The following is a 12,666-nucleotide window of genomic DNA, read 5'->3' on the forward strand; positions in this document are numbered from 1 at the left end:
TTTTGATAATTAAATTTTATTTTTAAATTAAACTAACTATGTAATTATACTTGTGCAATCAAACAAAATGCATTGTAATTACATTATAATTACGTTATGACAAACAAACAGGTCATTAAAATTACAATACTACGTAATTGCTACCCTAGTAATTACACCACTTTCAATTACCAGGTGGCTTTCCAAATAGACCCTTAGTTGAATCCCTTTTATATCTAGTTGGGATTCATTAAATGAGATTTAAAGCCCCAAGTCCTAATTAATTTACACATTTCTTAGACTCTAGTTTCCTTTTTCAAATTTAAGTAAAGACCATACGTACAATGGGTGTTTTGTAACCAGCACTTAACTATATTTATGAGGGTAATTAAGTATCCATACCTACAACAACATTATCATGTTTTAAAACTCAACCCATTTACAAAGGCCTATTTAAACCCACAACCCAATTAACTATTCATAGTAAATGAAAGACAAAACATAAAAGTAAATAAGGCAATGAAATTTCACAATGATTATATTGAACTTGACTGGGCTTAAGTAGTTGATCACAGATCGGAATGCGGTCTGCAGAACTGGAATGCGAACCGCAGATGGCCATCGCATTTCAGGTCCTAAGTTCTTCTTTCTCTGTCAAATTCTGCAATGCTGAGTCCTCATCTGCGGCTCGAAATTCGATTTTGCGGTCTGCAGAGAAGATCTTTTCTGTACTTCTTCATTTTGTGTTTTAAGCACAATGTTTCCCCTTAAAATGGATAACAATTAAATTTGTAAGTGGTTGATAGGATATGCGTTTAGATTAATTTATAGTGTAAGATAGTAGCAAGTAAATAGTAATATATTGATAAATTAATAGCAAAGAAACCTTAGGAAGACAAGTTAGCAAGCTCTGCAAACTGGTCCGGTTTGGAAGATGCTCCCTTTAACCGAGCTAAAATACTTAAGAAGATTTCTCTGCCACTTTACTGATTACAAATGTGTTGAATAATGAAAAAACTAACCTAAAAAGGGAAAGAGTAGACCCCCTATTTATAGCTAACAATATATGGGCCATAGTACAATGTAAGAAAAAGTCTTTCTAAAAAAATCCTAAAATAGATAAGGCTGTGTTCGTATGGTCTGACACCCGTACAGTTGTGAGCGCAAATGGCGGAACGGTCAAATGACGCGTGGCCTGTTACATAACGGATTCTCCGGATCTATGTTGAATGTGCTCTCTTCTGGCTCGGGTTATCTATACACATCAAAATACCCTCGGTTTTGGCGTAAAGTTGAATGTACTACGACTCCTCGGTTTTCATTCCTACCGGTTGTTACGACCTTGATTTCCCTCGATCTCATATCGGACGGCCTTAAACTTTACCACGGTTCTTACCGGGTACAAATTGCATCGGTTTTTACCGCATACAGATAGTCCCCACACTTTCCGGATCGAAGTTTTACCGAAGTGACGGGAAGTGGAACAACTGCCTCGGTGACTTCTCTAGTAAGCTTTTACTTTGAAATAAGCGGCAAACAAAACGTCCTTTCATGTCACGTCCCTCTGACTTCGGGCACGTGTCACCTTCCAGTTGGACGGCTTCGATGTCCCTTCATGTCACGTCTTTCTGACTTCGGACACGTGTTCGCTCTTGGTTGGATGACTTCGGTAACCGGCTCAAAACTTTCTCTATATAATGCGTTACAGTGATCTTTTTTTTTTTTTTTTTTACTTTCACTTTTCTCTTCCTTCTGTGAATCCTTAGTTTCTTCTATCATATCACCCATCTTGTTCAGTTCTTGCTTCTCTTTTGAATTCTTTTCTCCGAAATTTGGTTTCTTAAAAAAATTGTTAAGAGAATTCCCCCGGCGTCCCAAAACCTTCACCATTTTCTGCAAAATCTTCTTAAATCTTTCCTTAGCTTTATTTGTTCATCTCCAAACCTTCATATCTACATATTTTTAGCCTTCAAATCTTCATATCTTCAACTCAGATCTTCATACCTTCATCCCAAATCTTTATACCTTCATATATTCATCATCTAAACTCAAGAAATGGCAACGGACACCGACTCTACTTCTCAGAATGTTCCTCTGGGTTCTTCTCCGGCTACCGAGCCTGTCGCCAATCCCGGTGACAAAACACAAACCACTCCCTTTGAACCGACCGCCAAAGACATTATACTCGTGAAATACAATTTTAACCACGAATTCACCGTTGAGAAGGCCGTAAAGACATCTGACTAGGGTTATGACATGAGACGTTACCCATCCTCGATCAAAGAGGAGCATTTAGAGGATCGTGGCCTGCCTCCGTCTTTTTGCCAATAATGCTAAATTGACTTTACCTTGTCCCATCTGATCCGACTACACTTCCCGAGGATCTTTCGAGGCGGTGTTATAAAAGTCTCTAAATGAGCAAAGTACCCCATTCTTTCCTATGTTGACGAGAACAGGGATCGGGGCTAGTACGAGCGTTTTGTCCGGGTTAAGACCGAGGACATTATACCAGCCAAATATATGTCTTTCCCGGAAAAGTGAAATGACAAACGTAAGTTTTGTGGCTTATCTCCTTTACGTGTCTTCGAGCACTTCTTCTAACCTTTTCTATTGTTATAGCTGAAGCATGGATTCCCGAAGCAATTCGCGAATTGGCCAGGTGGATTGAAAAAATCATCGGTCAGCACCCACATGATGATCGGACATGGGGAGAGTTGTTTCGTGACCGATGGATAGCGCAGAACCACAGTATCCTCTTCTTCCCCTAATTCTTGCCACTCTTCTTCGTTCCACTTTACTCCGATTTAATCCTTCGATATCCAGGTTTGGGTAAAGGCTTTTCGACCCCACAGCCTGCACCAGCAGACGAGCCTACCACACCGGGCTCGAATTTTGATATGTCAGGATCAGCACGGCTTATTGCCGAGGCTAAAAAGAAAAGGAAAAAAACCAAGTCTAAGGGTCAAAAGATAAAGAAAAGCTCAAAGGATGCTGCAGGTTCATCCGGAGCTCGAGGTCTGAGAGACGACCCCGAGGATGATATTTGGATTGCGACTATCACCCCGAGTCCTGCTGCCACTGGGGCCGAGGTAACTCCGATGGAGTTCCCAGAAGAAAATGTTGCTACTGACTTGTCGGGCCCGGCCACAGGTGGGGAAGTCGAGGCCCCTTTTCCCTCGTTAACCGAATACCTTCAAGCTTTAGTTCCACTAAGATCTGTTGATTTTATCGATATTACAGGTGACACTTTACTCGAGGTAGTGCCTTTGGTAAAGAGGACCAAAAGGGTCGACACAACTTCAAGGACCAAGTCACCTCCAAGGGCCAAAACAACTACAACTGCCGACCTGTCCCCAAGGGCCGAACCAGTTATTACGGTCGAGATACCACCAAGGGCTGATATAGCCCCAACTTCTCCTTATTGTTCGTCTTCGGAATATGAGAATCTTGATGACATGTTTGACAATACTCCTCCTGCAACGGCGGAAGCCTCGGGGTTCGGACACCTCCATATTCCATGGGCAATGAGAATTGCTAGCCGGTCCACTGAGTCAGGTTAGAGATCTAGACTCGTAGATATTGTTTCGGCTCCAAGTGTAGAGCCGAAGAGGACCAGGTCGACTATGGTCACTGTCCCTGAGGACTGCAGTTTTTTATCTCGCCCCGTGGGGGTTGCTAGTTATGTAAGACCTCTCATTTCAGATTTGGACAAAGAGAAGATGGAGGGACTCTTGTGGCAGTGCCTTTTAAACGGGGGTATGCACGCCGACAACCGGTAAGCATTCTTATCTACCCGTTCTAATAAGTTTAAACTTATCTAATGTAAATTTCACCATCTGCCGATTTCTTAACCTTGTTTATTTTATTTTTGTAGAGTGTTGTGCTTGTGAATGAAAGTTTCCTCCGAGCGCAGCACGAGATAGACGATTTACGGGGCCAGTTAGATGCTCAGGGCCGAGAAACGGAGAAGTTCAAACTTCTCTTGCAACAAAAAGAGGATCAACTGAGCCGGATCATTGCTCCTCCAACTCTCCAATCCGAGCTCGAGGCAGCCAAAAAAGAGAACCTCCGGTTGAAGATTGAGCTCGACGATATAGTTAAAAAAAGCAAAGTCCTGGAAGGGGACAACAAACAACTCAGCCGAGAGAATGCTGAATATGCCACCAAACTTGGTGAGTTCGAAGCTACCATCACCCAATTGAGGGAAGGGCTCGATTCAGTTAAAGGAGAGGCTGCAAAAATGGAGGAGAAATTCAGGAAGCTTAAAGTAGAGAAGACCACGGAAAAGGACAAGTTGAAGGTTATGGAAGAAAAGGCCGAGTCTCGAGCCCGGATAGACGATGAACTCAAAAAAGAGCTCGAGGCCGCTGTCCTAGCCAATGATGCCCTTCAGGCTGAGCTGGCATCTTCCAACGAGGTTCGGGTCACTCTTGTTGATATGAGGTCCGAGTTAGAGGAGAAGTTAAAGAAAGCTCAGGCTGACCTGGAGGAAGCCTATAAAGAAATTGTGGCTACCGAGGCTCGTTCTACCCTTTTAGTAGAACACGAGAGGTGGAAGTCACGAAGGGTTACACTTGAGGCGGTTCAACGGGGTTTTGAAGATCTTCCTGCTCGTATACTCGACACAAAGATGATAGAGGATAGGGCTAAGAAAGCACTCGAGGACAGCTCCGAGAAAGACCCTGAAGGGTCCGGTTCTGATGACTCGGGTTCTTCTTTGACAGAGTAAATAGGGCCCGTAGGAACTTCCTCTTTTTTTTTTTTATCTTTATGAAAACCACAAGTGTAAAGCTTCGGCCCATTATTCTATATATAAAATTCGCATTTCCTCCGATCTTTGAGTCGGGTATACTTTATGATATTGTTTCGTATAGATATTTGCTTCGTAAAAAATGGCTGAGGTTCGACCTTGAGCCCTTAACATTTTTTCTCTTAGAAAATTGAGCCAGCTTAACTTAGGAGTTATGGGCTTTACTTTATCCTATTCCTACTTGACTAAAGACTTATTGATGGCTTGCCCGTGGGAGCCTTTTTATGCTTTGTGAATTCAGACGTCTCCAAATCACTTTAGGCATTTAAGTCGAGGTCTTTAATTATTTGACCCGCTTCCAACTGTTCGAACTTTTTGTAGCTTGGGCTTCGGTTAATTATAACCTTAGTGCCTTCGTCGATTTTTTTGACGACAGTCCCCAGTCGAGGGTATCATTCATAAAAAGGCATATTTTGAAACGTATTTCTCAAAAATATTTCTCTTTGCATTTCACATATTTTTTTCATACAAAAACTAAGGACTTCATCCGACCCCTTTTATTCTTGCCGTAGCAAACACTATCTGGGCACGATTCATTCGATAGTTTAGCCTTTACATCGAAACCTAATACAGAAGGTTCAATTAAATCCAAAAGAAAACGAAAATTGTATCAACATGGACTTCATTTCTTACTTCGCTTCTTTGAGCTTTTCTCCAGTCTTATTATTTCCAACTAGGGTATCATAGTCCCCTAGTGTTTGTTCATGAAGCATGAACGGAGAAACACTATACGAAAATGATGTTGTTGAATGCCCAGACCCCAGTACTTAGTTAGTCTTCGAGTTCACGGCACTTAGCCTCATTCTTCAAAACTAAGGTAACACGTTGTACTTGTTGCCTCGTTAAAAACCTTGCCGAATAACCCACTTTGGGATAAAACCGAGCTAAGGAAAAGAGTGCAACACGTGTTTTCAGACCTAATTCTAAGACCTTTGATTTTACTCCGATTTGACCCTGCAAAGAAGAAAGGTAAGAATTATCGGAATTCACAAAGGGTTAACGGATCGTACCTTAGCAATAGTATTTTTTTTAAGTGTGCTACGTTCCAGTTGTTGTGCAGCTGTTGGCCGTCTCCAGTTTCCAATTGATATGATCCTTTGCCGGTTATTCCGGTCATCTTATACGGTCCTTCCCAGTTCAGACCCAATTTCCCATCATCGAGATTCTTAGTGTGCGGGGTAATCTTTTGAAGCACTAAGTTACCAACTTGGAAATGTCGAAGGTTCGTCCTTCGATTGTAGTATCTTCCCATCCGCTGTTTTTAAGCTGCTAAACGGACCAGCGCATTCTCGCGTAGTTCGTCCGTTAAGTCAAGCTTTACGGCCATAACCTCTTCATTTGACTCGTTTGTTGCATAACGAAACCTCAGGCTCGGTTCACCAACCTCTACAGGAATTAAAGCCTCGGCTCTATAAACTAGGGAAAATAGTGTTTCTCCCATACTTGACTTTGATGTCGTTCTGTAGGCCCATAATACTTCCGGCAAAACTTCCTTCCATTTGTGCTTTGACGACTCTAACCGCTTCCTCAGATTTTTTATTATGATTTAATTCGTTGATTTCGCCTGTCCGTTTGCACTCGGGTGATACGGAGTTGATACAATCTTTTTAATCTTCAGTCCTTCGAGGAAGTCATTAACCTTATTGCCAATGAACTGACGACCATTATCGCAAGTTATCTCGGCTGGGATGCGGAACCGACAAACGATATGGTCCCAAATAAAGTTAATAACTTCCTTCTCTCTAAATTTCTCGAAGGCTTGTGCTTCAACCCATTTTGGAAAGTAATCAGTCATAAATAAAATAAAACGAGCCTTACCTGGGGCCCACGACAAAGGGCCGACGATATCCATTCTCCATTTCATAAACGGCCAAGCGGACAGGACCGGGTGCAGCAACTCCCCCGGCTGGTGTATCATCGGCGCGTGATTTTGGCACCCATAACATTTACGGACAAAGCTTTTCGCGTCCTCTTCCACCCGGTTCCAGTAATACCCCCCTCTGATTATCTTCTGGACCAAGCTTCGGCACCCGAATGGTTACCACAGGTTCCTTCGTGGACTTCCTGCTACACCCCGTACTTTCGGAGAATCATTTGTTAAATTTGAATGTAAGTATGTCGAGCTATGGCTAGGTAAAACAACTTTGGATTGTGAGGAACGAAGCATTATTAAGTATATTGTTTAAGTAAGGGATGAATTATGATCTTGTAAGTCATAATCGGGAAGGACAACCTTGGAACCAAAGGACATGACCATTATCAAGTATGATTAATGATAAACATCATGTATGGAGAGTTCGGAAGACTCCGGGACCAAGCAAATCGAAGAAAATAAGTTTGTCGAAAATTTGAAAAAAGGTTGACAGAATTTTGGGTTAACTTTGGAGGGGTATATCTCCTAATATATTAGGAGTTTTAAGGTGTTTCAAAAGACTAAAATGAAGTTTGTCGAGTCTAGTTTCCAACGCAGCAAACCGCTCGTCGATACGACATCGGAGTAGAGAATTATGGACATTACAATTTAGGCTGATAGCAGACCGCGCGCTACTACAGTAACTGCTACAGTGCCACCGACTTTACCCACCTATAAAAGGGTCAAGACCCCATTTTTCTTCACCAAAAAAATCAGACCAAAGGCTCAGCCCACACAAAGGGCAATTATGTCTAAAAAGTTGAGGGTTTGAAGTGATTTTGGTTAACCGAGGCTCGGGTAGCGTATAGTTATGGTTCTAGTATTTTTTTGCGGTGGATTTTGGCGTGAATTCAAAGTGGATATTGAAGATATTGCTGTCTTAACAAGAATAAGGTATGAATTTCTCCTTATTAGTATTACTTTTAGTGTATTCACGAAGATAAAGTGATTAAATGGTCATATATTAAAGTTGTCGGTGGAGAAATCGGATAAAAATCATATGAGATGTCTTGTGGAGTATTTTGATATTGATGATGATATGGTTGATATTAGTATTGTTGTTGTTGTTGTTGTTGTTGGTTGTTGGATTATGATTTCGGGCTAGGGATATAAGCAGGGGAGATGCTGCCCGAATTTCGGCAACTCTAGAAATAATTATTTGAAGGACTAAGACAAGCGTATAAACGTGAGTCTAACAATAGCATAAATTTTCTTGAATAGAGATTTACGAGCCTGGGAGGACAAGCGTTGAGTAGTTAAAGTTAAGGCGACCAAAAAGGTATGTTAAGGTTGTTCCTTCTTTTCTTGGCATGTTTCCATATATGGTAAGAGCGTGATAAACCTTATGACTCGAGATTTGTCAAAGTAGAGCTTGTCATATTGTTGTCTAGTCCCGGGTGTTATGTTATTCTTTCCGAGGGGCCACATCCCCTCCCTATGCCCTTGAGTTTATAGAGAGACAGAAGAGACATGTTACAGTATCAGTGTCTTCAGCATATGCATGATATACATACATATATATATATTTATTTATTTTCTTTAGCCTGGCCACTTGGTCAGTGAGACAGAATGCCTGGCCTACGGGTTAGTGAGACAGAATGCCTGGCCGACAGGTTAGTGAGACAGATAGCCTGGCCCGACGGGTCAGTGAGAATTTTCAGTTACCTGGCCACTTGGTTAGTGAGATATATAATAGTATTAAATTGCATTTCATATGAGACAGGTCAGGTGAGATTTTCAGGGCATTCTTTGGCGTCCAGATTATATTATTTTCAGTTCAGTTTCAGTTGTTCCACTGCGTTACATACTCAGTACATTGTTTCGTACTGACATCCCTTTTGCTTGGGGGCGCTGCGTTCAAGCCCGCAGGTTCAAGTAGCCAGACAGACGATCCAGCTCAGTATGTTTTTCACTCAGCTGCAATCAGAGCACTCTACTTGGTTCGGAGCTGCAGTCCCTCCTGGTATGCTATTTTGACATATATATATGGGTATGATGGGGCCTTGTCCTGTCTTTTCTACAGCTCGTGTTCCCTGGAGGTCTGTAGACAGTTGTATGTAGTTGGGGTATTATGTAACCTTGTTGGCTCTCAGTCTTGTTGTTCAGCTTACATAGGAGCCTCGTCGGCTTGCTCAGTTGTGTAATTATATTTTGGGTATGTGTGCCAGTTCAGACGACATGGTCAGTATGTATATATATATATACAGGTTATAGCCTCGCCGGTTTGTTGTATTGTTTGTGTGCAGGTAGGCCTTATTAGTTTAAGTTGGGGGTTATTCCCACAGTTGCAGATTTGGAGTGGTTCGCTTGGGCCTAGGCGGGCATCGAGTGCCGATCACGCCACTCCAGATTTTGGGCGTGACAAACTTGATATCAGAGCAGTTCTGTCCTAGGATTTTCTATAGACCGTGTCCAGTAGAGTCTTGTTTTTGGGTGTGAAGCGCGCCACACTTATAAACAAAAGACTACAGGGCATTTAGGAACAATTGACCCTTCTTTCTCATCTTAGATCATGCCGTAGAGTTAAATTATAGGATGTGATGTCCCTGAATCTAATCCTAAATGTTTTGATTGTGGACAAGTAGTTGATTATACCGCTATGAGGTAATTGATGAGAAATGAAGTTGTTCCTCCGAAAGGTATGTTTCCTGCCTTATTGATATTGATGGACTTGGATATAAGAACCTGAGCTAGATACTACGGGTATTTGTGATCGCCCTGTGAGGCATTGGATGTGTTTTCTAGGCTGTGTGCAGGAATGAGGCAGTAAGAAGTATAGAGGAAACTCTACCGAAATTTTTACAACTGAATTGTTTGAATGTCTATGCTATAGAGAAAGAATGAAGGGAAAATGTGACAATCGGATGTTTGGTAAGTCATGATTGAATGAACCATTATGAGACGCTTTTAAAGAGAAGTTTTAGAATGATTTTAATTTAAGGGAAGGACCCTGGAGGGGAAAAATGATTAGTAATTAACGGGGTTGGAATGAGTGCATTTGAGATTTCGGGGAATTGAGATTTATTGAAGATATAGGGAAAGTTGGCACTAAGAATTAAAATGCACTATTACGATTTATAGATTGGTAAGTAAGAGATAATGAAAAGATATTGATATGGGAAAGGAAGTTAACGAGTAGGGGAAAGTTTTACTCTAGAAGTTTATACATACATAAGACCAGGACGGGTTGATGACAGGTGCATGAACTCGTTTTATCGGACTTTCCTATATGATGTGAGTTTACATTTGGATTCAGAAGTCACCAGTCATTCGACATCAAGGGGGTTTCTGAGTATTTGATAGTTGGTACTATTCTGAGAATCATTATGGCTAAGTTACTTCGGGTATTAATGATGACCTTGAACTCAAGAATGAGAAATGGATAGGTAAGTTGGAATGTAATTATGATTGACTTCTAGATTGCTTATATAACTTCTAAATGTGATGTTGCGTGGCCGACGAAGGAAGTAGAGATTGTATCAACCTTAGGAATATGTGGTGTATTTCTAGCTAATCCTTATAAGAAGGATTCACCTCAAATTTGTTTTAGACGGGTGTGTGAAGGTTATTTGACGATAGAGAAATTAAGTGCGATATCGGCTTATCTGTAAGGAAAGAAGAGAGTAGGTGTAAAAGTGAAGATAAAATATTGCAAGGATCGATTCGGTTGCTACAGGAAAGTAAAGGATGTGAGGTTGATTATTTTAGACAAAGAGGCAGGGTACAAGTATGAGTAAAGATTTTTAAGTAAAGTTATATTGCCAGGAGTTACAATTAGGATGTAGGAAGGTATGCTAAGAAGGCTTACAAATTTAAACATACGAAAAAAGAATATGAGAAACCAGAATAGCCCGAGGGAAATTAGAAGCATATGAGCTTTACAATTAGAATTCTCTGGCTAGCTGGGCAAAAAGAGAGAGGAGATGTATTAAAACCACAGATTCAGGACAAAATCAAATGGCAATGGGATATCTTGCAAGAAAAGGTGTTGAAAAGCGATAAAAAGATAAGTCACGAGTGGCTACATCGAGTATCATGTATACCTTTATGATTGATGTTACGACATGTTAAAAATATTGATTGTGTTGTATGTCAAAATTTAGGTAGCAAGCACTACAGAAAGAATTAGGATTGGGTTTTCTCGGAAATTAAAGTCGGATAGCGGTAGCGCGACCAAATATGTAAGCATGAGCATTAGGAAAAAGAAGGTCATGATATCATGAAGGGAGAGAAACTTGGACAAGGAAAACATATACCCATTGAGGGTCGGGTAATATATATTTGAGGAAAAGGTTAGGATAAAAGCAGGAAAGTAGATGATACAATTAAATTTAAATAAATCAACGGGAGATAGAGTAATGTTGTACGTGACAAAGGGTGAACGTGAGGACCCCGGAACCAACCTATACGTCTTCATAACTAGAACCAAGAAGGTTGTAATTAAATAATGGACAAAAGTGCATCCTTGAGAAGAAATAAACAGGTCTTATGAGAGCGATGAGGAAATTTTAAACTCCTGAGATTTAACCAAGAGGATGGATGTGAAACCATAATTGGTACGCCTATTTAAGGGAAGAAAGTACCTCAAGAAGAGATTTTCAGCGTCAGAAGGGATTCACACTCGTAACGAAACTCTCCAAAGTTTCCTATCCTAAGAGTAAAAGATGACTAATGGAAACAGGCATTTTACAAGTAAAAAAACTATGAGGACTAAAGGAAGGACGAGGTGTCGATGAAATGGATAAAGGGAATTATGTGGTCGCCAACAACAATAAGAAGGTTAGTGAATCAGTAGGCTTGCCCAAGGGGAAACAAATTGAAGTTACGAGACAATGGTTGGGTGAAAGATGCAAAGATGCGATCATGATGAAAACCGAGAAAATTCGAGATATATATCTATATATGTGTGCACAAGTTGTGATGTCATAAGGGAAGATGGAGACTTGACGAAAGAAGAAAGGAAAGGGTGTACTTTGTGAGGATTTCATGATAAGAACAAGAACCGACAGAACACTAGAAGGACTATAATGCATAGTTGTGATGTAAACAAGTAGTTAAGAAGAATTACGGGACAAAATGAGCTAAGCTAATGAAAGGCCGAGTCGTGGGAATGGATGGTGTAGGATATAAACTTTAAGGGTATAGTACAGACATAAATCGGAATTGGGAACCTAGAGTATGGAGAATTTCAAGGATATTAAGAAGATAGTCTTAGAGAAAGACTAGGGCTAAAGGAGTGTGGTATAGTTGGACATTCCATAAGGGGCCTAATGAATCCGGTGTCCCCATTAATTCATTAGCCTAGGGGATTACTAGTCATGAAGGTAGAAGTGAAAAGACAATAAAGAAGGCATTTGAATTATATCCGATATGTATAAGCATTTTGATTTGATACAAGAACTCAACTAGCAAAAAGGAAAACAAGTTAAACCATGCGATGAAAAGAACTCCGGCATTATATGGAATCGAGGAGTTGAAGGATCGCTAAAGTCAACCAGATGACTATCAAAGATGGTTAACACTCAAAGGCTATAGTATATGAGAACATCCTTTAAAAAGGGGGAAGAACAAATTCAGTTTTAAGATGAGCTGCAATATTCTGAAGCTCAAGAGAGGGAAATATATTGGATTGGAGTAAGAAGGGTATGTAAGCTGACCAGGGAGTAAGTATAAAGGACAATCTGGATTAGAAAAAGGGAAATCTTAGCATTAGAAGAGATGAAAGTTTTAATAAGAGGAATAATTATAGGGATTTCAATGATCTCCAAAGGAAAGGAAGATAGCGTACTTATGGATAGCAAGACAACAGTACTGCCTGAGATTAGGGAGTACCTCGTAAGTCGTGAAATTTCAAGCCGTCGGTTATATCGATTGTGAGAGTGCATGAGATAGAACCATATAAATAGTCGCCATGATGAAATGGCTAATAAAATAGTGCAAGGACGACGATAAGGAACCGAAGATG

The 12,666-nt window shown here is 40.6% G+C and overlaps 1 protein-coding gene across 1 annotated transcript; it reads left to right on the forward strand.

Moving 5' to 3' along the window:
- The first annotated feature begins 3,602 nt into the window (after nucleotides 1-3,602).
- LOC132607914 (uncharacterized) lies at nucleotides 3,603-4,708 on the forward strand. Its single transcript, XM_060321994.1, has 2 exons — nucleotides 3,603-3,662; nucleotides 3,854-4,708. The coding sequence occupies exons 1-2, from the start codon at nucleotides 3,603-3,605 to the stop codon at nucleotides 4,706-4,708; spliced, it is 915 nt and encodes a 304-aa protein (XP_060177977.1).
- Nucleotides 4,709-12,666: the final 7,958 nt, after the last annotated feature.

This window comes from Lycium barbarum, chromosome 8 (assembly GCF_019175385.1).
Source record: "Lycium barbarum isolate Lr01 chromosome 8, ASM1917538v2, whole genome shotgun sequence".
Lineage (NCBI taxonomy): Eukaryota > Viridiplantae > Streptophyta > Magnoliopsida > Solanales > Solanaceae > Lycium > Lycium barbarum.